Source organism: Lemur catta, chromosome 2 (assembly GCF_020740605.2).
Source record: "Lemur catta isolate mLemCat1 chromosome 2, mLemCat1.pri, whole genome shotgun sequence".
NCBI lineage: Eukaryota > Metazoa > Chordata > Mammalia > Primates > Lemuridae > Lemur > Lemur catta.
In genome coordinates, this window is record NC_059129.1 from 12,526,318 (window position 1) to 12,553,691 (window position 27,374).

Below are 27,374 nucleotides of genomic sequence, written 5' to 3' on the forward strand. Positions count from 1 at the left end.
GAGGAGGGAAAAAATGTAAGCTGCAGACCAGTGTGGATGTGCTGTTGATTCCACGTAGGGGGGTAAGGACAGGAAGAACACTTGTAATAAGGCTGTATGTGCTTACACGTGTACTTATGTAAATGTTTTTATTTTTAAGGACTGTGGATCTATCCCAAGGAGTGGCATTGAGGAATTAGGGGATACGGTCAGAAATGAGAACACCCACTGTTCTCCAGACTTCAGTATTTATTTAAATTCTAAATATTTTAAATTTTAAAGTAAGTACATATTCATATCATATTTGTATAATTTTTTAAAAGAACAGTTTTTTTAATGTTTATTTTTCAGGACTCACAGGCCTTCTGTCTTCTGCATGGATTATCTGTCTGTGCGTGGGAAAACAGCGGCTAAGTGAACAGTTCCACTTAAGACTCAAGGAGATGCAGGGAATGACAGCAGAAGTGACCACTCAGGAATGGTAATCAGAGGGTGACAGTGTGTATGTTGTTGGGTTCTGTCCTATGGAGTGTTCTCGGTGCTTTTATCTGCATTCATTGTCTCATTTAATCCTCACAACAAGGCTATGAGGTGGGTTCTGCTACTATCCCCATTCTACAGGTGAGAAAATAGGCACAGAGCTTAAATAATTTGCCCGAATTTGCATGACCAGCAAGGTGCAGGGAGACGTGGTGTCTACTGCCACCTGGAGGGTCTACAATGACACTGCCCATGGCTGTGCTGATGGCGGAAGGTCATCCCCAGCAAAGCCTCTGGGAAAGTGGTGCTATTTCAACTCTCCCTGGCGTCTTTAGACGGACAACTAATGGACCCTGAGGTTGACAGCCTGAAGCCGTCTGCAAGTCACCAGTTGTTGGTGGTTTCCAGGGCTGTGGAGTCATCCAGCACTTTCTGGGGAGGAGCTGCAACAGGAGTCTCCGGTTGTGTGTGGGAGAGGGTAAGGTATCAAAGGGACACCCCTACACTTACTTTCTGGGAAAATCCACAAAGAGCGTCACAGCCAAGATGATGATGAAGTCGAAGATCATCAGCTTGTACATTTCCTGCCCAACTTGGGTCTCCCAGCACTGCAACCAAAGAGAGCGAGGGAAACTGAGAGACCCTACCTGAGGCAGAGAAAGCTCCCAGTCGCCTTGCAATTCCCTTTCCATCTCTAGATCCTGCTGCTCCGGGCATCAGCTGACATGCCTCTGAGCTTCCAGGCAGACTGTAGTTTCTAAGCCCTTAAAGTGCATGGCATGGTGCCCGACTCTGCTTCACGCATAGCTGTTCTCTTGACCGTGACACTGTCTTCCAGAATGACCCGCCCAGCCAGACACCCCCGGCCCTGCAGCTCACCGGGTAGAGTTTCTGGTTGTAGCCACAGAGTTCACACGTGCCGTTATCACAGGATGTGATCTTGGAGCCCAGTGTGAACACCAGCACACAGATGGTGGCCAGCCGCATAAAGACACACCTTTGGGGAAGAGAAAGAGGACAGAGGATGGAAACAGGAGGCCTCAGGGCAGGCTAGCCCCTAGGAACTGGGGCTAGGGAATTTAGAAGCTGCCTGTCTTAAAATCAAACCCACAAGTGTGTTCAGAGTTTGATGAAAAAACACTAAAGATGATGGTAGTGATTCTTGCACAACTGCATGCCACTGAATTGTACCCTTAAAATAGTTAAAACTGGCCGGGTGAGGTGGCTCACGCCTGTAATCCTAGCCCTCTGGGAGGCTGAGGCGGGTGGATCGCTCGAGGTCAGGAGTTCGAGACCAGCCTGAGCGAGACCCTGTCTCTACTAAAAATAGAAATAAAAATTATCTGGACAACTAAAAATATATATAGAAAATATTAGCAGGGCATGGTGGCGCATGCCTGTAGTCCCAGCTACTCAGGAGGCTGAGGCAGGAGGATCGCTTAAGCCCAGGAGTTTGAGGTTGCTGTGAGCTAGGCTGATGCCACGGCACTCACTCTAGCCCGGGCAACAGAGCGAGACTCTGTCTCAAAAAAAAAAAAAAGTTAAAATTATGTTATATATATTTTACTGCAATTTTTAAGAAAGATCAGAAAACTAGGAACTCCTAGTGTCATGGTGATATAGTTACACTACAGAATATTACTCATTCCTAAAAACAACAAATTGAATCTTTTATGTATCAGCGTTGAGGCACATCTGATATATTGAGAAGTGAGAAAAAGTATGTGCAGAGTATCACGTAGATATGATGCTATTTTTAGAAGAAAACTAAACGTGTGCGAACATTGGCACGGACATCGGGAACCGTGCGGAGAACGCACACTGGCTGTTCCCGTGGATTCAAGGGAGGAGGGCAGAGAGGGCAAGTTGTTGCTGTTTTGTTTTTTTTTAAAGACGCTTTTCTATTGTTTGGTTTGTAATAAAAAATTAAATTAAATAGAACCATTAAAAAATGAGGGAAAAAGCTTAACTCCCAACCATCTGCTCCCTCTCATTATTAAGCCTGCACCACCTGCTGTGACCTCCAGATGGGAAACAACAGAAAGGACATCACACCGTTGATGAGGTTTCCATAACTGAAAACTGAAATGGAAGCTAAGGAAAACGGAATCTGCGCAGTAGTTCACAGCAACTATGGGAACAGAAAAACAACCCATAAAAACACACCTCCAAGAAAACGGTGAAATAAATCCAGAATAGGAGACATCCTACAGGACAAATGACACAGTTTCTCTCACAAACCAATAGCATGACAAAAGGGGAGGGGACATTCTTACAAGAATAAAAGGGATTTAGGTAACACAACAACCAAACACAGCAGGTGGGCCCAATTTGGATCCTGATTTGAACAAATCAGCCACACAAAGCCATCTGCAATCCCACCAGGGAGACTGACTCAATTTTATTACGTGTGATGATGGTTATATTTATTTAAAAAAAAAAAGGGCCAAGTGCGGTGGCTCACGCCTATCATCCTAGCACTGTGGGAGGCCGGGGTGGGAGGATTGCTTGAGGTCTAGAGTTCAAGACCAGCCTGAGCAGAGCAAAACCCCATCTCTACTAAGAATAGAAAGAATTAGTGGGGCGTGCTGGTGTGCACCTGCAGTCCCAGCTACTTGGGAGGCTGAGGCAGGAGGATCGCTTGAGCCTAGGAGTTTGAGGTTGCTGTGAGCTGGGCTGACACCACGGCACTCTAGTCCAGACAACAGAGTGAGACTCTGCCTCAAAAATAAATAAATAGATAAATAAAAATTAAAAATAAAAAAAAGGTCCTCATCACATAGAGATATACGGAAGTATTTACAGGTGAAATGACTTGTTGCCTGAGATTTGCTTAAAACAATCCAGCAAAAGTGGGGGAGGCATGGATGAAACAAGATTAGCAAAATGTTGGGAATGGTTGACACTAAGTGATGGGCACTTGGAAGTTTGTTATACTATTCATTCTGCTTGAAAATTTCAAAAATAAAAAGTTTTAAAAAATAAAATGCAAATGTAAACTCAGGCATTTGAGAAGCAGAAAGAAAACTCTCAAGTTCCACACAGTTCCCACTGGTCCTCTTCATTTATTTGTGTTAGTGCCCTGGACGCTGTCTGCCTTATACCTGTCATTCACGACAGGTTCAGAGCAACACCTCCTCCTAGGGCCCCAGCCTGCATCCTCAGCTGTCAATGTGCTAATACATGGACCAAAAAATATAATACCGATGAGCAAACTCTCAAGTCAGAGATTTCATTGCATGTACAAACTCTGATTCGTTCATGGGGGCTGTCCAAAGGTTGAGGAGGATTCTTGGCTGAGCAGCAACATATACCATGAATGATTAGTAATGTCTGCCATGGGCAAGGGAATGGACAAGCAGTGGTCTGCTTGGCATGCCGGCCATCCTTGAGTTAGGCATTACCTAAGGATTGTCAGCCGGATCTCAAAGCCTGGGGAATAATCCTCATAGTGGATGATCTTGGCAAAAATCACTGGGGTGATAAAATTGGCCAGTGTGATCACAATAGACGGTAGGTACAGTATCAAGAGGTTCTCTCCGAAAACCATCTTGTCAATCTCCTACAAAGATAAAAAAAAAAAAACTTACTGGTCAGGAGTTTAATAAATTACAACACAAATGAATTAAACTGAAAAGAACTCAATTATGCATGTTTGGCAAACAAACAAAACGTATTTGTCATTCAACATGGCCTGTAAACATAAGCCATCTCCTTCTTAAGTGTTCAAACAGAGGTTTGATACCATGCTGGAAGGGAAATGAGCTCTATTGGATTTATTAAGGTGACGTATAATAAAATCCACATAGTCTGCATAAAGGGGCAGTTTAAAGTCTTTTCAAGGATGTAGTACTGATGGAATAGCCATTCTCTCCTTATTTCATAGTAACAGATTATTTAGCCACATATATAGCTATCCAGAATCAAAAGTAAATGTCCTGCCAAGCACTTTGGGTGGCCAAGGCAGGAGGATTGCTTGAGAATTGGAGACCAGCCTGGGTGACATAGTGAGACCTTGTCTCTACAAAAAATTTAAATAATCAGCCGGGAGTGTTAGTGCTGGGTGTGGTGGTGTACACGTGTAATCCCAGCGACTCCGGAGGCTGAGGTGGGAGGACTGCTTCAGCCCAGGAGTTGGAGGCTGCAGTGAGCTATGATCATGCCACTGAATTCCAGCCTGGATGACAGAGTGAGACCCTGTCTCTTAAAAAAAAAATAAAGGAAATGTCCTGGCCTCCCTTGTTGGTAGGTACAGCCATGTGACTAAATTTTGGCCACAGGGGATATGAGTTTAAGTGCGACCTCCAGGTCATGCCTTTCAAGGGAAGAGATGTGCCCCCCCCAGCCCCTTCACCTCCTTCCCCCTGGCTAGAATGCAGCCTGACGGGGAGCCATCTTGTACCACACAGAAGACAGCCACACCCTACAGACAGCAGAGCCACCAGATGGCTGGAACCTGGGCCCCTGATGGCTGATTTCAGGAAGCAGAGCCACTAGACCAACTTGGATTTTCAAAATCACTGCTATTTTAGGTAAACTGAGGCCCCGGCTAGTAAGTAGAGGTGTCAGGCATAAAACCCAGGCAATCCAGCCTAGATTTAAATATTGTGAATTCCAGGAGCAGTAGGTATCTCCAACACTCTATTTTAGATGCTTTTTAAAATTTCTCTTAAAAGTGGAAACTGATCACCTCTGATCATTTAGTTCTTGGTCATATTAGCCAAACTTATATCCCCATACATAAAACAGAAGTGATGACAGTATTTACAGCACAGGTTTGCAATGAGCTTAACATAATGCCCAACCAGGTACAAGTTAGATTGACTCTCTGCGGAGTACTCACTTTTTTCATGTGTTCTTGCGAGAAGATAGTTGCTATATAGATGGCATAAAAGCACACCACCAGAACAGCCAGAACGATACAGTTCAAAAACAGCCTCAAAGAATAAATGCGAATCGTTTCTTCTGAGGTCCTTTCCGCTATTTTCTGCCGTATTCTTTCTTCCTCCAGATCTGCCTGAGGACCAAAGCAGACTCATCTGTGAGCAGTGGGCATGAAGGAATATTCAGGAATGGAATTTTTGGTTCATTATACCCACCCCGTCCTATCTTTAAAACTTCCCTTAAATATTCATCTCCCCCAAGATACCTTCCCAGACTAAGCCCAGCCCGTTTTTATGGCTACTAATGGCCTAAGACAAGGCAGAGCCTCCTATTTGAGCCTGTAATCAGGCTTTGCAATAAATGTGAAAACAGAACTGTAATCTATTCATGGTATTACCTATATACAGTATGTGTCATTTTTTAAACAGCAAATAGGTAGGTATTGTTATTTTTTCTTTTAACCCAATATGGTAGTCTCATTTTAAGAGGAAAATGCAATCTGTTCATATTTCGTGTAAGAAATAATACATTTGATTTTATTCCTGCCTCCTTACTTTATTAAGTTTTTGATTTACATGGCTCCTCCTCCTTTTCTTTCTTCTTTTCTTTCTTTCTTCTTTTCTTTCTTTCTTTCTTTCTTTCCTTCCTTCCTTCCTTCCTTCCTTCCTTCCTTCTTTCCTTCCTTCCCTCGCTCCCTCCCTCCCTCTCTCCCTCCCTCCCTTCCTTCCTTCCTTCCTTCCTTCCTTCCTTCCTTCCTTCCTTCCTTCCTTCCTTCCTTCTTTCCTTCCTTCCCTCGCTCCCTCCCTCCCTCTCTCCCTTCCTTCCTCCCTTCCTTTCTTTCTTTCTTTCTTTTTCTTTTTTTGAGACAGGGTCTTGCTCTTTTGCCCGGGCTAGAGTGCAATGGTGCCATCATAGCTCACAGCAACCTCAAACTCCTGGGCTCAAGTGATCCTCCTGCCTCAGCCTCCCCCCAAGTAGCTGAGACTACAGGTGTGTACCACCCACCCAGCTAATTTTTCCATTTTTTGTAGAGACGGGGTCTTGCTCTTGCTCAGGCTGGTCTTGAACTCCTGGCCTCGAGTGATCCTCCCGCCTTGGGCTCCTTTTCTTTGATGGCTTTGACCCAGATGCTATTCATTACTCCTCTCTTTATTAATTTGGAAATTTTCTTGCACTTTTTCATATACTCTTCACTCCACCCTATCATCATAACATTCCCTCCTTAGGCCCTTAGATGGTTGGTGGGAGGGGAGACACAATCTCCTCCCAGCCACTGTGTGTCTGCATCTCCCTTCCTGGCCCCAGTTCACCAGTGCCCCCTGCTTGGGTTCAAGGTGATCAACCCTAGTAAGCTGCTGGCTGCGAACAGCTCTTGAAAACTACACAGGGAAACTTGCTAAGCACCAGGGACAGCCTGGCGCCCACCCTAGATCCTCTGCGAGCTGCAAACTCAGCCTCCCAAGGCAGGATCTTGGTGTGGGGACCCTGCCCAGGGAAAACCCAGCAGCACTTACCCGGAGCTCGTACCGCAAGCTGCTGTGCTTCAGATCGGCCGTGCTGCGGTTGGTGATGCAGAAGTCCCAGCCAGCAAAGATCTTGTTGCAGTAACTCTGGAAGTGCTCCTCACTCCGAATCAGGTTGATTTTGAACCCTTCCACCGACCTGACTCCAAAACACAATCACCCTTCTTATAAGAACAACAGCAAAATAGGGGCCCATGAATTGGCTTTGTCTAAAATTTTAAAAGTCAGACACGGCTACATGTTCAGCCCATGCTGACATGGTCGACTTGGACCATTCTAAATATACATGGTAGCTAACCAGGTATCTCATTTCCTGGAAATGAGATGGAAAATCATTTCCTTTCATGCATCTAATAGTCTCTATCACAAATGGAATAAAATCCAAACTCCTTAATTCAGCCTAGAGATCTCCTACGTGCCAGCTCTGCTGTCTCTCCTCCCAGTAACTACACTGGCTCTCCTTCTATCCCATAAACATGCAAATCCCTGTTCCTGCCTCAGGGCCTTTGCACTTGCTGGTTCCCACCCCAGGGATGGATCTTCTCCCGACTCTTCCCGTGGCTGCTTTCCTCCCATCCTTCAGCTTTCAGGGCAAATATCTCCTCTACGATTCCTACCTCCCCATCTAAAGTTGCCCACAACCCCCCTTCAAGTCAGTTCCTTTTATTTTCTTCACAGCAATGACCCTAATCTGAAATTATCTTATTTATCTGTTTACTGCTTGTAGCCCCTTACTCTGACTAAATTTTAAATTCCCAGAGGACAGGCACCCTGGCTGTCTTGCCATCTTTATATACAGAATGCCTGCACCATACTATGGCCAGTATGCCACTGAGGGATAAATGAATGAATAGATGACTTAGACAGTAAATTAAATGAATATTTAGTGAGCACCTGTTTAGGTCACATACAACTCTGTTGCACATTTCATCATTTTTATTCATTCAAATGCTTTCATGGAAAAAACACCCTGACACTTGATATAAAAATACCAAATGCTACACACAGTCCTCTGTAGATGAAACAGTTTATTTTTAGGATTTGTTAGCGCTGAGGCATGGAGACAATAGAAGCAGAAGCAATTATTGCAATCAGTCATTCTGCCAAAGGGTCACAAAAAGGATTTTATATCAGAACCACCTGGGCTGTTTTCCCAAAATGCAGATTCCCAAAGTGGTTTCATACTCTGAGATTTTCAATTCAGTAGGTCTCCTGTGGGGTGCAGAAATACACCATTTTATAAAGCTCATGGTGATCCATCCCAGTTGAAAACCTCTAATTTATGTATTTATTTTTTTGAGACAGGGTCTCCATCTGTTGCTCAGGCTGGAGTGCAGTGGTGTGATCACAGCTCACTGCAGCCTCGAACTGCTGGGCTCAAGCAGTCCTCCTGCCTCAGCCTTCTAAGTAGCTGAGGGGCTGGGTGTATACCACACACCCAGCTAATTTTTAAATTTTTTGTAAACATGGGGGTCTCACTATGTTGCCCAGGCTGATCTCAAACTCTTGACCTCTAGTGATCCTTCTGCCTCAGCCTCCCAAAATGCTGGGATTATAGGCATGAGCCACTGTGCCAAAATGAACATCTCTGATTTAGACCAAACCTATGTTTTACAGATAAGGAAGCTAAGATCCAAAGAAGGGAATTGGATTTCTGCCACTTACAACCCAGTAGAGACCTAGTTAACATACACACCAAAGCAAAGGTAAGGTGTGTGCAGGTGCTGGTGGGATTGCCAGATGTGTTCAATAATGACTGAATGAAGAACTCCAGGCTGCTACTCCAGCTCCCAAATCCCAGGTTCCATTTCCTCCAGGTTTCCTCAGTTGCCAACATACTCGGAAACCTTTCCCCACAGAGCCTACCCTTGGACTCCACTCGTTCTCTGGGCAAAGACTCCCAGAGCTTAGAGCTCACAGACTCCAGCCCTCAAAGGCAATTCAGAGAAAACACAATTGACAAGATAAAACTTTACCTTTTCACTATCCAAAGAAGGCTCAGGGCCAGGTAGGCAATCGTGCTTAACAAATAAGCCAGGGGAAGATCATAGGTGAAGTTCTGAAATTTCACCCCATCAATGGTATAATGTCCATAAAAGAGGCTGGTCCCCTCCAAGAAACCCTGAAACAAAGCCAAGGGCATGAGGTCAGACTGATGAGCTCACTGTAGGGAACCAGAAGAATAGTCCCTGCCTCAGTGTCCTTATTTCATCCCCGAATCCCCAGAGACTGGAATAGCACCAGAATTATACGGGCTATTCTGTTAGTGTTTGGGAAATAAAGCACTGATGAAACATTAGCATTAAAAATGCACAAGTAACAACTGAAATCAAGAACAAAATTCCATGTGCCATAGCATCAAAAAGAATAAAACATTTAGGAGTGAATTTAACAAAAGACCTACAAATCTTATACCCTGAAAACTATAAAACATTGTGGAAAAAAATTAAAGAGGGTTGAAATAAATGGGAAAACATCCCATGTTTGTGGATCAGGAGATCCACTGCAATACTCCCAACATTGATCTACAGATTCAACCTAAGCTCTGTCAGAATCCCAGCTGGCTTCTTGGTAGAAACTGACGAGCTGATCCTAAAATTCATATGGAATTGCAAGAGACCCAGAATAGCCAGAACAACTTTGAAAAAGAACAAAGTTGGAAGGCACACATGTCCCCACTTCAAAAGTTACTACAAAATAACAGTAATCAAGATGTGTAGCACTGGCATAAGAATAGACATATGCATCAATGGAATAGGACTGAGTCCAGAAATGAATCAATATGTCTATAGTCATTGATCTTTTTTTTTTTTTTTTTGAGACAGAATCTCTCTGTCACCCAGGCTAGAGTGTCTGGCATCATCACGGCCCATAGCAACCTCAAACTCCTGAGCTCAAGTGATCCTCCTGCCTCAACCTCTGGAGTAGCTGGGACTACAGGCATGCACCACCACGCTCGGCTAATTTTTTCCTATTTTTAGGAGAGATGGAGTCTTGCTCGTGCTTAGGCTGGTCTCGAATGCCTGAGCTCAAGCGATCCTTCTGCCTCTGTCTCCCAGGGTGTTAGGATTACAGGCATGAGCCACCACGCCCAGCTGTCAATTGATTTTTGATAAGGAGAAAATATAGTCTTCAACAAATTATACTGAGACAACTGGATAGACACATGTAAAAGAATGAAGCTGGGCCCCAACCTCACATCATATACAAAAAAATTAACTTTACGTGGATCAAAAACCTAAATGTAAGAGGCAAAGCTATAAAATCCTTAGAAGAAAACAGAGGGCTAAGTCTTCATAGCTTTGAACAAAATGTGGTCTATACATACAATGGCATATCATTCAGCCTTAAAAAAGGAGATCCTGTCACATGCTACAACATGGATGAACCTTGAGGACATTATGCTAAGTGAAATAAGCCCGTCACAAAAAGACGAATACTGTTAAGATTCTACTCATATGAAGTATCTAAAGTAGTCAAACTCATAGACAGAAAGTACTATAGAATGGTGGTTGCCAGGGGACGTGGGGAGGGGAAAAAGGAGAGTTGTTGTTTAACAGGTATAGAGTTTCAGATTTGCAAGATGAAGAAGTTCTGGAGGGCCGGGCGTGGTGGCTCACGCCTGTAATCCTAGCACTCTGGGAGGCCGAGGCAGGAGGATCCTTTGAGCTCAGGAGTTCAAGACCAGCCTGAGCAAAAGTGAGACCCCTGTTTCTAAAAAAATAAATGAATAAAAAATAAACAGCCCTTTCAGAGACAGAAAGTAGATTAACAGTTCCTTAGTGCTGATGAGGGAGACCAGGAAGTGACAGCTAAACAATACGGGGTTTCTTTCAGAGGTGATGAAAAGGTTATTAAAAACAATACGAAGGTGCCCTTTGTGAAAAATAGCAGAGAAAAGTCTCTGACTTCTTGTGGTGGGAGCGATTGGACATCTCCTTCAACGTCAGCAAAAGTCCAGAACAGCGAAGAAGAGAACAGATACAGGAAGCAGAAACAGTGTCTAAGTGATACACAGATGTTACCTACAGCATTGTTTATAAAGGGAAGAAATGGAAGTAATCTGAATGCCCATCAGTAGGGGACTAGCTAGATCATGAAAAATCCGTATTATGCAATATTATGCAAGACCACGTAAGTGCATAGAGAAAGGTCCCGTAGACTGTGAACCAGGGTGTCAGAGGTTTGCTGACCTCTGGGGAAGGGCACTTTCCCATTTTACTCTATGAATTCTATATTTTTCATGACAGCCATGTATTCTTAGGTTATTTGAGTAACTAAGGAAATTGTTTAATAGAAAAGAAAAAGTAGAAACACAAGACTACATATTCTCTTTAACTCCCCTAAAAGCTGGACACAGGCCATAAATACTTGTCCAACTAGATGAAACCTGATTTATATTGCCCCAGGTCAGTATCAGAGTTATCATCAATCTTTCCCTCAAAATAATGTAACATTACAGGGCAAAGGGCCACTGGGTGTGGAAAATAAATTCCCCAGTTTGATAAGGAGTTTGGCTCAACTCTTTTAAAAAGATAAGTTCTTGTTAGATCTCTCTGGTCCTCTTTTACTTGGGTCTCTTTCAATTTAAATTAATAACAATAAAATTAAATTAAAACTCAGCTTCTCAGCCAAAACCAGCTATATTTCAAGTGCTCAAGAGTTAGTGGCTCTCGTTATACAGGACAGATCCACAACATTCTTCAGAACATCACAAGAAGTTCTTTTAGACAGGGAGGTTTTATATCCTGCTTACTTTATTGAACATTTATGATTAAGTACAGTTAAGTCCCCTATAAAATCTTTCTTATAAAGAAGGAGGTTATGATATGTCAAGGTTCACAAACAGAAACTTCTCTTGTAAGATGTAATCTTAAAGAAAGAAGGCAAACAGCAGCTTTGGGATCTGATTCCAGTTTTGAGTAGCAGTGTGACCTTGGGTGAGTACTGAATTTCCTTTCTCATCTGCATAGTTGACATTTGCATAGCTTTCATTTTCTCATTTGCCTAGGTAACATTTGAACATCTATCTAGCAATCTCTCTGAGTTTTTTTTTTTTTTTTGCAGAAAACATGAGCTCAGAGATATAAATGCACTTTTTCAAAATCAAATGCCATGGACAAATTCAAGGCTTTCTACCTATCCATTTAGACAAGTGGGAGCTCAATGACATGGCATTTTAATACCGGTAACTTTCAGAAAGATACTTTTATTTATCTGTATTTCGTAAATAGCTATAGTAGTGGTTCTTAAGTGGGGGCAATTCTGTCCTCCAGGGAACATCTGACAATGTCTGGAAACATTTTTGGTTGTCACAACTGGAAGGGGGTGTGCCACTGGCATCTAGTGGTCGTAGACTAGGGATGCTGCCCGACATCCCACAATGCACAGGACAACCCCCACAACACAGAATTATCTGACCCCAAACATCAATAGTGCCAAGGCTGAGAAACCCTGTTCTAGAAGGCAGAGATGGCCACTTTTCATAGTTGCTATTTTACTTGCTGAAAAAAGTGGGATGAAAAAATTAAAACACACCCACAAAATCACTTTGTTAGAAGATGATAAAAAACGTTTTAGAACTACTGTAAGAGCAATGAAATTAATTCCATTTTAGAGCAGGGGGTGTTAAGGGATTTCATGGAATCTGCAAATGCCCGTGTACATGGTACACGTGTGTACAACTGAGTCTGTGCATTACGCATGTTTCTGTGTGTAATTTCTGAGGAGTGGAGACAGCTTTCATCCATGTAGTCTAGCACCCCAAAATGTTAAGGTTTGCAGTGTCAGAGAAATTAGATAAATTCCATCCAGGTTCATTTTCACTGAATCTTCGTTCTGTGGGGGAACTCAGTAAATATTTTGTTGCAGGTCAGTATGAAGGTGGCAAGGACTGGGGAATGGCCAATGGCTGGAAGTGACAAAGCATGTTTCCTGTCATGCTAGCAGGGGTGGGTGGAGATTGTCCTTGCTGATGAGATAACCACAAATCCTACTTCTTTTACTGGTACATGTGTCAACACTTGTGTTTGGCTCTCACTGCGGACATCCAGGAAACTGATCTTTAAATCAACCAATTTTCAGTATATTGAGGGTCCAAACAGAGGATCATGTTAAGGCCGGGCGTGGTGGCTCACGCCTATAATCCTAGCACTTTGGGAGGCCAAGGCGGGTAGATCATTCGAGGTCAAGAGTTCGAGACCAGCCTGAGCAAGAGCGAGACCCCGTCTCTACTAAAAATAGAAAGAAATTATCTGGAAATTATATTAACTAAAAATATATATAGAAAAAATTATCTGGGCATTGTGGTGCATGCCTGTAGTCCCAGCTACTTGGGAGGCTGAGGCAGTAGGACTGCTTGAATCCAGGAGTTTGAGGTTGCTGTGAGCTAGGCTGAGGCCACGGCACTCACTCTAGCCCGGGCAACAAAGCGAGACTCTGTTTCAAAAAAAAAAAACAAAAACAAAAACAAAAAAAACCAAAGGATCATGTTAAATACTTACAGTGCCGGAAAGCAAGTCTATGATATAGCTGTAAAAGTAAATGAGTCCAGAGCTACTTATTGGATACACTGTACATTGTATATCTGCAAAAAATGAAAACAAGAACATCAGTAGAAACAATTTGACAGTCTCCCTAACTTGTCTGCTTATCACGATTTGTGTATATAAGCAGGTGCAGTCATGCATTGCTTAACAGTGGAGACTCGTTCTAAAAAATGTTGTTGGTACATGATTTCAGCATTGTATGAACATCAGAGAGTGTGCTCACACAAACCTAGATGATATAGCATACTACACACTGAGGTTATATAGCCTATTGCTCCTGGGCTCCAAACCTGGACAGCATATTACTATACTGAATACTACAGGCAAATGCAACACAATGGTACACATTTGTGTAGCTAACTGTAGAAAGGTACAGTAAAAATACAGTATTATAATCTTATAGGTCTACTGTTGCATATGTGGTCTGTTGTTGAATGAAATAACATTATGTGGCGCATGACTGTGTGTGTGGGTATATATATACACACACATATTTGGATATGTCATATAGATTTGCATATTTTTATATGGAGGCGTTTGTGTATTTGTGATTTTCTACATGTAGTCAAAACCCTGATATGCGAAATATAGTATCATTTCCTTCTATTTTTATTATCTTCTATTTCTATTTTTAGTATTTCCTTCATTATTCTCCCTAAATATTTGGGGACATATGCCTTTTCTATATATTTTGTGTGTGGATCCATAGATAAAACATTTTCTGCTTGTATGTGTGTTTTGTGGTTTTGGGTTCATATTTGTACATGTCTGGGGATATGTGACTGGTATAATTGTTATCCCATTTTAAGTACATCTAATATAGAAACATTTCTATGTGTGTGTAAACACAGTTTTATTTAAAAAATACATATATTTACATATGTATAATTACCCAGGAAATTTTCTGAATATCAGTTTTAGTGATACTATCTTATGCTTGAACAACTCACTCACTTCCTCTCTGTATCAGACAGCTATGGCTGTGTAACAAACCACTTCAAAGTCCCAGTGACTTAAAACCGCAAACATCTATTTTCTCATGCATGGGTTTGAATTTATGCAGCTGATTTAGGCTGAGCAACGATGGACTGCAGACTTCTAGTTGAGTTCCTGTTCCTAAATAGTTGAGATCTGTTCTATGTGACTTCATTCTGGGGCCCAGGCTGAAGAGGAAATGGTCCTTGGGGAATGTTCTTCTCATGGGAGATCACAGGGGCAAAATCAGGCAACCCAACCTCACAAAGACATTTCTAGCTAACACTGCGCTAGACAAAATGAGTCTCATGGTCAAGCTCAATACCAATGGGGAAGGAAACAGTCTCCACCCACAGTGGAAGGCCCTGCAAAGTCACGATTACAGGGGAGGGACAAATTGGGAAAAATAACCCAATCTACCACCCCTTCTCTGGGCCTTAGTTTCCTCTTTGTTAAAATAAGGGAGTTGAACCAGTTCCTCCAAGGCCATTTTCAACTCAGCTCTGTTATAATTCTAACATGCAAAACTCTTTCCATCTGAAACACTTAGGACCACCAGATGATCTGACTTGTGTTGAGAATTCAATAAGAAAACCCAGGTTTAGCACTTGCCATAATGTCTGGCACACAACCGGTATTGAACACATAGTTCCCTTGAACATCACACTTATCAGAGATAAAAATCTTGACATAAAGTCACTGGGCTAGACTGTGTTATGTTTGCTAAATAGTCTACTTTTCTACCCTGCATTGCTCCTCCCAAATGCCCTGATGCACTCTGCAGTGGCCAAGTGACTTGCATTGGTCAAAGAGATGTGGCAAAAATGCAATGTGTCATTTCTAGGCAGAAGCTTCAGGAGCTAGCACAGGTTTGTCCTTGGCCACTGTGACTATCAGTGGTCCAGATGGAGGCTGCTCCATCAGCTGGGGCTCCAGAGTAAAGACCATCAAGCCATGATGGACATGGGCTGTGAGTGAGAAATAAACCTTTGTGGTTATTAGGCACTGAGTGTGATGGGGTCATTTGTTTCTGCAGCATAACATAGCCCATCCTGACTAATACAGTCAACCCAAGACTTTGAATAAAGATTCCTAGCAAAGGAAGTATTGTAGGGAGGTACACAGCAAAAAGAACACGCTTCATAGTAAACCAAGCCTTGGACTCACCCATGTCTTTGAATGGAATGAGCACAAAGCTGCTGTTGGTGATCTTGTATTTGGTAAGCAAGACTGGGAGCAAAACCAGCATAAAGATGATCAGAAATATCACCAAATTCAGCAGCACCAGGAACCGCAAGAAGGAGAAATAGGACTGAATCCCAGTGCCAAATTTCCCTGGAAAAAAGAAGTTCAGACATCGTTGACCAGAAGTATTGACCCACTACGTGTCATAGATTCAGTCAGTCACAGAGAGCTGAAGTCAGAGGAATCTTGGTGGGAGATGGGAGGAAGAAACATTTTATTTTTTCTACCATTGGCTTAAAGCTTCTACTTCCTAGATCTACAATCTTGAATTAATCATTTGAGAATGGTGTGAGGGAGGGCTCACATCATTTATTGATTGATTGAGACTCTACCCCATTTATTGATTGCCTTTTGGGGAAATCACTTGACTGTATATATATGAATCTGTTTCTTAACTCTACCCTGTCCCATGGGTATATTTGTCTATCCTTGCACCAATACTAGACTATCTTATTTATTCCAGATTTATAATAAGACTTCATATATAGTACTATATGTCTTTCACCTTTGTCTTCCTCAAGATCGTCCTAGGTATCCTTGGCCTTTTGCATTTATATACAAACATTTGAATCAGTGTATTAATTTTCACACACACACACACACACACAATCTGCTGAGATTCTAACTGCAATTACATGAAATATATAGGTCAATTTGAGGAGAAGTGACATCTTTTTATATTATTGAGTCTTCTGATCCATGAACACGGTATATTTAGGTCTTCTTTAGTTTTTCTCAATAATAGTTGATAGTTTTCTGTGCAGAATTACTGCATATCTTTCTTTAGATATATTCTTAGGTATCTGACATTTTGTGATTCCATTGTAAACTGTATCATTTAAAAAATTTAATTTTCTAAATGTCTGTTGGTGGTGAGCACCCAGCTGCCCAAGAAATCAGAGACAGAGCAACTGGGAGAAAAATCAAAGTCCCAGTTCCCAGGGAGAACCTATCCTCTACCACGCAAGCCACTTTCTGAATGACAATCTCCAGAAAGGCCACCACTTAAAAAGGTAGGAAGCTGGACAGAGTGGCCAAAACCCTGGACTCTGAAACTTGAATGTCTGGGTTCAAACCCTGGCTCTGCCTCATTCAAGCTGAGTGAACCTGGGCAAGATTTTAACCTCTCTGAGCCAGGGGAAGGGTGAGTTCCTATAGGAAGGGTTCTAGTGAGGATTAACTCGACTAATATGAGTAACATGCTCGGCAGCCCAGGTAGACTAACACGATACTATCTCCCAAATTCTCACCATTATGAGAACGTCGGGATTCTTAGTATTTTCAGGGCCACAGGCACCCTTTCTTTGGCTGTCTGGTGAAGCCGATGAACCTCATCTCAACTCAGATAATGTTACAAATGCATAAAATCCAAACAATAGAGTTAGCATCATATTAAAAACCATACTTGTGATAGAATAACATATGAATATCTTCATTGGTACATTGAATAACAACATCTAGTGGCAAGTCTAGTAATGATCTTTCTAATGCATTTCAAAGTAGTGTTGTGCGTAAATGGTATTCCAAGGTAACTACAACAGCCGGAAAGGACAGGAAAACATCCATGACTTTTTCTGGTGATGAAGACACAGGTTCTACTAAGCCTAACCGTGCTTTGTTGCTCACATTCATCACAGGAGGAAAGGAAATGCTCGATTTCAGCTAGTGCTTAGCGAGAACGAAGGTGTATTTTTTCCCCAGACACAGAGACTTCTGCAGAGGAGACTGCACAGAATTCGGGGTGCGGTACCTTCTATGCTGCGAATGTCCTCCCGCCACAGCTCCAGGTGGGTCGTCATCTCGCGAGCCTTCTCCAGGAATCTCTTCCAAGACTTGCTGCTGTACCGTTTCCACTGGTCCCACTCGGATAGATACTTCATTTGGGTCTCCTGAATGTCCCTGCATTAAAAACACGATCACGACGACAATGACAACGGCAACATCATCGAGTCTCCACATCCAATAAAACCCCAGCTGAGAGGATGGGAAAAAAAACCAGAGCCCTCCTACATTGCTGCTGGGAATATAAAATGGCACAGCCACTGTGGAAAACAGTTTGGCGGTTCCTCAAAACGTTAAACACAGAATTACCATAGGACCCTGCAATTCCACTGCTAGGTACATACTCAAAAGAACTGAAAACAGGGTCCTCAAATAAAAACTTGCCATGAGTGTTCATAGCAGCACTATTCCCCATAGCAACAAGGTGGCAACAACCCAAATGTCCATGCATTTGGATGAGTAGATTTAAAAAAATGTGGTGTATCCACACAATGTAATATGATTTGGCTTTAAAAACAATGAAGTACTGACACCTGCTACAACATAGACGAATCTTGGAAACATTATGCTAAGTGTAAGAAGCCAGACACAAAGATCACATACTGTATGGTTCCACTTATCCGAAATGTCCAGAACAGGCCAATCTATAGAGACACACGGTAGGTTACTGGTTGCCCAGGGCTGAGGGGAGGCGGAAACAGAGACTGGCCGTTTAATGGGTACAAAGTCTCCAGTGAAAGTGATAAAACATTTCCGGATCTGGATAGCGGTGACAGTTGCACAACCTTGTCAATGTACTTAATGCCACTGAACTGTACACTTTCAAATTATTAAGATTATAAATTTTAGGTGTATTTTGTCACAATTAACAAACATTTTTTTTAAAAAGAGGCCAGGCATGGTGGCTCACACCTGTAATCCTTGCGCTCTGGGAGTCCAAGGTGGAAGGATCCTTTGAGCTTAGGAGTTCGAGACCAGCTCGAGCAAGAGTGAAACCCTGTCTCTACTAAAAATAGAAAAATTAGCTGGGTGTGGTGGCATGCACCTATAGTCCCAGCTACTCAGGAAGCTGAGGCAGGAGGATCACTTGAGCCCAGGAGTTTGAGGTTGCTGTGAGCTAGACTGACACCATGGCACTCTAGACAGGACGAGAGAGTGAGACTCTGTCTCAAAAAAAAATTAAAAAAAAAAGAAATGTATTTTCATTTTATGGCTCATCATTATTTACAGAAGAAAAAGCACATTCTTTAGGCTGGAAAGAGAAGGTGTCAGGGCCTGAGGGTGAGAGAGGGAACGTGAGGAATTTGGAGACAGCCAAGCATCTGGTGAGGCGGGAGCACAGCGTGAGTGTGGGGCGTGAGGACTGCCCTGCCTTCCCCTGCATGCAGCAGGGAGTCTGCCCTGGCCCCCGGCCAGCCCCCCCATAGCACGTGGCACACGCCTCCCCCTCCCCCCAGTCTGTCCTCCTCCAGCAGACAGGGCCCTCCTGTCAAGGGAAGGGCTTTGAACCTTCCATTCAAACAAGCCTCTTTGTGCCATGCCTCAGTTTCCTTATCTGTAAACTGGGCTTAACAAACCTTAGACCAGTGGTTCTCAACTGGGGTGATTTTGCCCCCATGCCCCTGCCAGGGGATATCAGGCGATGTCTGGGGGTATTTTTGATTGTCACGACTGGGGAGAGGGGAACGTGCTCCTGGCATCTAATAGGTAGAGGCCAGGGATGCTGCTAAACATTCCACATACACAGACGGCCTCCCCTACAGGGAACTCTCTAGCCCCAAATGTCAACAAGCAATAGTGCCAAGGTTTAGAAACCCCGCCTCAGAGGGTAGACATGGAGATTAAAGCAAAGAAAGAGCCTGGAGTAACACCTGGCTGGATGTCAGTGCTCAATAACTACTAGCCACTAGTATTATCATCCTTGTGTCCTTTTCTTTGCCAAGTTCCAGGGATTTGCTGGTAAACCAGGTAGACATGGCCCCTGCTCTCATGGGTTTCCTAGTGTTCTTTTTCCACTTAGCTTGGGAGCCCCTTGATGGAGGAAAATATGTTTCCTTTTTGGGCGTGGAAAAATTTGGTGTAGAGCAGTAGTAGTATTTTATAAGAATTCAAAATCTGAATCTGAAAGAGTGGGAAATGAAATACATTCATAAAGTCTTACTTTATTCACATATTTCTTGAGAATACAAATGCCCCCCCAAATTAAAAATAAAAATTACCCAAGATGAAGTGTTTTCAAAGCTAGAAGGCACAGTGCATCATGCTCCTCCTTATGCCACTAGCTCTGAGTAGCCCCCGTTAGAGAGGTAAGCAGAAATACTCATCTGTGCCATTATATCGTCAATGGGAAAATTATGTTCTGAATTCCGCAAGAATGGAGGAGATGGCAAGCTACCACCAAAATCCACTCTCCCCTTCTCTGGCACTAGCTGGAGACATTTCCCAGCCTTCCTGGCAGTTAGGTTTGGCCATGCGAGTCAATTCCCTCCAGTAGAAATGTAAGTAGAAGTGATATGTCCAACTTTCAGGCTTAACTCATATAAGTTCCCCCGACTGCTCCATCAATGTGTGTATCCCCCATTGCCATGTGACTTTGCAGCTCTTCCCAGGAGGAGGAGGAATCTCTTCTCCCACCGATTGAATCTGGACTGGCCTTGTGATCTGCTTAGACCAGAGAATGCAGGAGAAGCAGGGCCGAGCCAGTTCCAAGCCCAGCCTCAGGAGGCCTTGCCGGCCTCTGCACCTCTCTTGGATCCCAACTGTTACCGCATAAGTAAGCACGAGCTAAGCTGACAGAGGATGATATCATGTGATCATCCCAGCCGAGGCCATCCCAGACCAGCCTAAGGCCAGCTGACCCCCAGCCTAGATCACAAAAGCCACGTTCCCAGCCACAGCTAACTACAGATATATAGTGAGCCCAGCTGAAACTAGAGGAATTGGCCAGCTAACTTACAGACTTGTGAAGGTGTTGTTTTAGGCTACTAAATTGTAAGGTGGTTTATAATGCTGTGTAGCTAACTGGTGTACTCAAACTCCGTACTCTCCTTTTCCACTGACTCAATGCAGACAAAAATGAGCCTTTCGGGAGGGGGTGCAGAGCCACAAGACGGAAGGAGCCTGGGTCCCCGAATGGCTGCCAACTCCCCTACTGACCTGAACCTAGTTCTTTACGTGAGCAATAAATAAACTTCTCATATGTTGACCTATTACATGTTTGGGTATCTTTGTCACAGAGGCTTAGATTGCCCTAAGGAGTAAAATTTTAATTATGTGAGCTCTTCAGGAAATGAATTCTATGTATAAAATGCACCTCTGCCCATAACATACATTAGGTGGTTTCCAGGTGGCTATCAAACAAACCTGAGTCTCCGCTTCTCGGAGATGTTCAGTGCATACTTTCGAATGCATTGGCTATTGAGGTTCTCAGCGATTCCTCCCTCCAGGCGGGAGCTGTAACAGTCTGTCGGTTTTAGCAAAGTGCCGCTTTGCTTGTCACGGGAAAGGATGGCCGTCCTCCTGCGGGCGATGGACCGGTAGCTTGGCAATTCTTGAAGGAAGTTCACGGGTGGAGAGGAGAAGCAACTCAAGTCCAGGGAGGGGGTCTCTGGGTAAAAGAGAAGCAAGCCATCATTCACTCCAGGGAGCCTGGGAGCCAAACCACAAAACTTGTATAGGACACTTGGATCTTGGGCACCATAACTAAAGCTTGCAGATAGTCACCAGCCTGGGCCAGTGACGAGAACATTTGGATCTTACTTTATTTACCACAATGGTGCTCATGGCAACGAAATCATCTGCAAATGGGTTCGCTTTCTGCAGATTTGTTTGTAAACATGCTTTAAATTGTACGGTATCTGACTTCTAGTGTTTGCCTGCAGCCACTAGCTAAAAGTGTGGCACTGGGCAAGTTTTCTAAACTCTGCTTTTCATTTGTCAAATGGGGCTTGTAATATCTGCCCCATGTGCCCTCACACAGTGGAGAGTATAATAACATATGCAATAAAACTTTGAAAAAGCATAAAGTGCTCTGCAAATGCATGGTGATAACAACATGGACAGCAATAATAATAGCATTTACTGAGCATTTTCTGTGTGTCAGGCGCTCTGTTAAGAACTGCACACGTACTCATGGGGTTTGGGCTGGCCTTGTGACCTGCTTGGACTGACAGAATACAGTATAAATGATGCTGTGCCATTCCTAAGCCCAGCCTCAGGAAGCCTTGCACGCTTCTGCTTCCCTCTGTAGCCCAGCTAGCACAAGCTTGAGCTGGAGGATGAGACCATGTCCCAGCTGAGGCCACCAAGACCAGCTTTCAGAAAGCCCACCCTCAGCTGACTGCAGACACTCAGAATGAATGACATCCATAGTTTGCTTGTGATTAGAGAGCCCGTGGTGGGGGTTGCAGAAACAAAGCCAGGTCCATCTGACTCTGAAACCCTTGTTTTTTCTACTGTCTCAGGACACAGCTAGAAGGCAAGCTCTGCTGCTCCTTCCTTGTACAGCAGCCTAAGGCAGGTGGACTTCCTGTTGAAGAGGAGGGAAGCCACCTTCAAGAAGGGTTTTATCCCTGATCAGATTTTAGTTGTGGGAAGATCACTTCAAGTAGAGACAGACAGGACTAAGGGAAAAGAGGAGGCAGCCATAATTATCTAAGCAATTATCCTACAAGTAGCGGAGCTTCTATGGCTTTAGGTAAGATGCCAACTTGCTTGGGTTTGAATCCCAGCTCTGTGGTTTATTAGCTATGTGTCTTTGGGAAAGTTACTTAACCTCTCTGAGCTTCACTTTCCTCATCTTGAATACTCATTCATTCAGCCACTCTATCTGGCATGTGTCATATCTGGAGCTAGGGACACTGCAGTGAGCAAAGCAAATGCCCTTCTCACATGGCACTTAAAGATTCTGAGATGGGGAGAGGGAGATAAGATAATAAACAGGCAATAAATATTATGCCAGGAGGTGATAAGTACAATGAATAAACCCCCCCCAAAACAGAGTGATATAAGGGCCCAGAGGTGATATGGGGGTGAGTGCTGTTTTTGATAAGGGAGGGTCAGGTATGGTCTCCCTACTGAGGCGACATTTGTTGTAGGCTGAATGAAGGGAAGGTGTGAGATCTGTGGGTGTTTGGGGAAAGGCACCCTGGGCAGAGGGGAAGCAGCAAGTGCAAAGGTCCAGGGGCAGGTGCGTGCTTGGCATGTTGGAGAAGAGTGAATGGGCAGGAGGCTGGCGGGCCGTTTTGTTGGTGGACCCCCATGAGCCATACCAGTCCTTCTGTGGTCCCCTTGTGTGGTCCCCTTGTGTGGTCCCCTTCTGAATCTCAGCTGGGCCTGACACTTGCTTTACCCAAAGGATGCAACAGAACTGATGCTCTGCCAGTCCCAACTCCAAGTCATAAGAGGGCCTGGTGGCTTCCACTTCTGTGCTCTTGGGACCCTGGGCTGCCAGCTAAGACGTCCGGCTGCCTGGCATAACCACTTGGAGAGGAAGAGGCCGTAAGCCTACAATGAGGAGAACCAAGGCCCCTGGATCATGTCCCTACCCCCTGGGGCATCCTTACCAGGCACCGCCATGAAGAGGCTGTCGTGGGCGTTCCGGTCCCAGCAGACGTCCTGTGCAGTGGCGCAAGCCGGTTCCTCCGTGCCCTGTTGCATTCCTGGTGCACAGAATCAGCAGAAATGATAAAATGGCTTAAGCCACCACGTTTGGAGTAATTTGTTAAGCAACAATAGGTATCTGGGATGGGGAGAATGGAAACGCTGAGGTCAGAGAGGTGGCTGGGGTCGGACCAAGTCGGCTTTTGTAGGCTGTGGCAGGACCTTCTAATGTCATTGAGCCAGGAAGCCACTGAGGACTCTGGGCCGAAGCATGCCCATGTTTTAAAGGGTCACTCGGGAGGCTGCAAGGCCAAGGACAGGACTCCCCACATGGCCTGCTTATGAGCATTAAAGGCGATCACATGGGTAGAAGGTCCCAGCGCAGAGCCTGGCACACACCGAGCTCCGTGAATGCACTAACCGGACGTGGAAGGGCTGGGGGAGGGCTGGCAGGGGCCCAGCCAAGGCCTGGCTCACACAGGGCCCATGTGTAATCTTTGCCTCTCGGATGGGCACGTTCAGACACAACAGAGCAGCTGTGTCACTACAGATGATACACACACACGCGCCCGGGGCTCTGCCAATGCCATGTGCAAGCCTGTGAGTCTCACCCACCCTTCATCTCCCTGCCCAGCACGCCCTGAGGATATGACACACCTCCATGAGCAACAGCAGCTCCCTGATGTGGGGGTGGGGGCCTGAAAGGTCCAAGCCCTGACTGAAGGCCACCCTCCCTCTGGGCAGCAACAAAGGGCTGTTATTAACCAGGAACAAAGGTCTTTGGATATAGAACAGCACAGACCTACTGAATATTCAACAGCTGCAGCGTCAGCGACCCCAGGCTTCATGCAGCTGGAGCCTGGGTTGGCTTAAAACATTGGCCACAAGCCAAGCCACCCCAGCAGAGACAACCACCCCCCAGAGTCGCATTTTTCTCATCTCAGGAATGGGTGACATAATACCATGGACGGAGGTACAAACAACATAAATAATACTGGCTAAGATTTATTGAACATTTACCTCATACCAGGCTATTCAAAGCGTCTAACATGCATCATCACATTTAGTACTCCAAGCTACTCTTTGAATAGAATCATCCCCATTTTACAGATGAAGAAACTGAAGCTCAGAGAGGTTAAGTGTGTTGCTCACTCACACAGTGAGTGTTGGAACTAGAGGACCTATCACAGGTTTCTCAGACACCATGAAAAAATTCAAGGGGCCATGGATTTGAAAGTGCTTTGTAAAAGCTAAAAATGCCACACAAATACTAGGTAATTATTTGACTGTTCTAGCATACAGCCCCACAGGAAGAATATGTTCTATTCACATTTCTTAAAGACAGTCCCTGGTGGAAAAGTCTGGTTTCAAAAATGGCCATCACTGAAGAGGAATGAGTTTTCCTCTTCTAACACTCTTCAAACAAAAAATACCATGACCACACCCTCAAACACGGGCATTGTTATTTTTAGGACTAGGATCCGCCTCCTCTTGTTTTCATACAGGACCACACACTTTTCACGGCATGACATCACCGATTTCCCACGCCAACCTGCTGAGGTAGGCAGAGAAGGCGTCACTGCCTTGGCTTCTCAGCAGGGAAACTGAGGCCCACGGAGGCGGTGACTTGCCCAAGGCTTGGGTGTCAAGACAGACGCCCGGTTTTACTGCAGGTTGCTTCATTCAGAGCCTCAGTTCTCTTCTCATCCTTAGAGAATCAGAATGTCTCATGACAGTCACTGTCTCACGTGCTACTGAGCTGGTCCAGCCAAAAGTGTCACTGTGGGCGTGGGCACTTAAGTCTAGTGGTCAGTGTGTGAGTTGCTGTCGATCATTTGCACAGGAAGGGGGAGCATATTTCAGATATTGGAGTGCCTCCATCTAGGAATGCCTACAACTTCTCGGCCACTGGGGCCGGATTTCAGCCATTGGGAGGATGACTCGGTAACTACAGGGGCAGGCAGAGCTACTTTTTCTGCTATCTATTAATATTTTTCCAGGTCTTTAAGGACAAAGTGAGTCTCTCTGAGGCTTAGAGGGGTGCCTTGTTCACAGAAGACCCTCTGTCTGAAGAATGAACGAATGGGCCAAGCAGGCACATCTGGAGAGCAGCCGTAGGTCCTTTCTCAGCAGCTCTTTCCACAGGACACGAAATCCCACCAACGGGCATGAACCCTCCCAGGATGTGGGCATCAGCCCAGCGTGATCTAAATGGCACTAAAACCGTCACCAGCTTCCCCAGCGTGCCTGCCAAGAACCTAGCCCAGCCGTATTTGGTGGTGAGTTCACGCAGAGTTTAGCTTCCCACTTGCAGTAGCATGGAAACTCTGGGTAGCAAGAGACCTTGGAGGTCATCGGGTCCAGGCCTGTTGCCAGCTGCCGTGGGAATTAGTTCTGCTTGACAACTTGCATGGAGCCCTCTCTGCGCCAGACTCCGGGCTGGGCCTAGGACTCTGGTGAGGATGAAGACTTGCTCTCTGCCTTGATGAGTTTTTTTTTTTTGAGACAAAGTCATGCTCTGTCACCCAGGCTGGAGCGCAGTGGCATTGTCATAGCTCACCGCAACCTCAAACTCCTGGCCTCAAGCAATCCTCCCGCCTCGGTTTCCTGAGTTGCTGGGACTACAGGTACACACCACCACGCATGGCTAATTTTTCTATTTTTTGTAGAGAAGAAGTCTCACAATGTTGCCCAGGCTGGTCTTGAACTTCTGGTCTCAAGCGATCCTCCCACCTCGGCCTCCCAGAGTGCTAGGATTACAGGCATGAGGCACTGTGCCCAGACTCCACGAGCTTTTGCTCACTCCTTCAACCACTACATAACTCCTGCGAGCTCACTCCATAGCACTCGCCCCTGTCATTAGTCGGTCTTTTACAACTGTTTATTTGTGGGTGTCTCTGACCCCCTTCCTCCCTACTAGGCTGTAACCTCCATGAGTGCAGGGACCCTGTCTCTATCCATCACCACTGGATCCCCAGGGCCTAGCCTAGAGTCAGACACATGGCGGATGCTCAGTAAATCCCTGCTGGTTGAACGAATGAATGAATGGTTCAGGAATGAATGAATTTGGCGCTGGCGACACAGGCAACACGGGATCACCAACCAAGCCGACCAAAGTATGTGCTCTGCACACCAGCAAAGCAGGGGTGCCAAAAAACAAGAAAAAGATTTAAGAAATTTAAACATCGAACATTATTCTTTTCTATATGGATGATTACTTTTTGTACAATTGCAAACATTTCCAAAGGAAAAAAAAGCTAGCAAAAAAATATTGACTGACATGTTGTCGGTATATTACATTCTTCTTATTTCAGGTTACTGTACACAAACCAGCCCTATTAGAAATGTGCTTTGCTGTTTTTTCTCATGAAATGATAAAATGTTGGGCACGCCCACACAATTTGATATCACCAATAAGGCAATGTAGACATCGATTTCTGAATGTTTTGGACTTCTTTCCACTTGCTGTGGTCTGACAGTGTTTCTATTTTGGATGCTAGCTGGAGGTGGGGTGCCCGAATAATCTGTGCTTATAGCTACTGAAGGGTCTTAACCCAGGGGCTCAAACAGTCCCAGGATACTAGTTGAAGCTGCTAGGATGCGTCCATCGAGTGAAAAAAACCCTCCAAAGCCAGGGCCTCATCATTGCCCTCCCCCTGGCAAGACCACGCACCCACCCACCCATCCATCCATTCATTCATTCATTCCCTGGCCCACTCACTCAGTCACTTGAAAACATTTACTGAGGAACTACCGTGAGTCAAGCACTTTTCTAGGACTGGGACACAGCCTCAAATACAATACACCTGCCTTTACGGAACTTAACATGCTGTTTGGAGGAGACAGACATTAAACAAATGAGACCAATATATTTCAGACGGTGGTTACAGCAGAGGAGTGATGATCTAATTCAGGTTTAAGAGCATCCCTCTGGCCATTTCTGTCCCTAAGCTACACGGGGTAGCATGGCTATAATCCAAGCCAAGGCACCACTTGTTGGGTTTCTGCAATGAAGGCCACACTCTATATCCACAATGTCCAATATGGTGAGCACTAGCCACATGGGACTATTAAACAATTGAAATGTGGCTGGTGTGACTGAGGAAATGAATGTTTAATTTTATCGGACTTTATTAAATTGACATTTCCATAGCTGCACATGGCTAGTGGCTGCTGCCTAGAGAGCCCTCACTCATGGGACCCCAGAGCCTAGTCTGAGAGGGGAGGAGCCAGAGGCCCAGGGAGCCTCCTCCATCTGCCAGACTCCAGAACAGCAGTGCAGGGGGGATCCAGGTGAGTCATGCCAACCGGCACCTGGGTGGGGCCCGGTGATTGCTGGGTCCAAGGCTTTACGACC

At 44.7% G+C, this 27,374-nt stretch overlaps 1 protein-coding gene across 2 annotated transcripts in view; it reads right to left on the bottom strand.

Moving 5' to 3' along the window:
* TMC7 (transmembrane channel like 7) overlaps nt 1–23,069 on the bottom strand; it is a 30,009-nt gene extending 6,940 nt beyond the window's left edge. For both annotated transcript variants that reach the window (XM_045542693.1, XM_045542694.1), the window contains exons 1-11: nt 22,981–23,069; nt 20,780–21,023; nt 17,385–17,533; nt 15,557–15,724; nt 13,370–13,452; nt 8,843–8,988; nt 6,858–7,005; nt 5,303–5,476; nt 3,864–4,021; nt 1,339–1,456; nt 970–1,067 (exon numbers count right to left, since the gene is read on the bottom strand). In XM_045542693.1, coding sequence (XP_045398649.1) covers nt 970–1,067; nt 1,339–1,456; nt 3,864–4,021; nt 5,303–5,476; nt 6,858–7,005; nt 8,843–8,988; nt 13,370–13,452; nt 15,557–15,724; nt 17,385–17,533; nt 20,780–21,023; nt 22,981–22,993 — 1,499 coding nt within the window. In that variant the 5' untranslated portion in view covers nt 22,994–23,069. The remainder of the gene's footprint in view (nt 1–969; nt 1,068–1,338; nt 1,457–3,863; nt 4,022–5,302; nt 5,477–6,857; nt 7,006–8,842; nt 8,989–13,369; nt 13,453–15,556; nt 15,725–17,384; nt 17,534–20,779; nt 21,024–22,980) is intronic.
* Nucleotides 23,070–27,374: the final 4,305 nt, after the last annotated feature.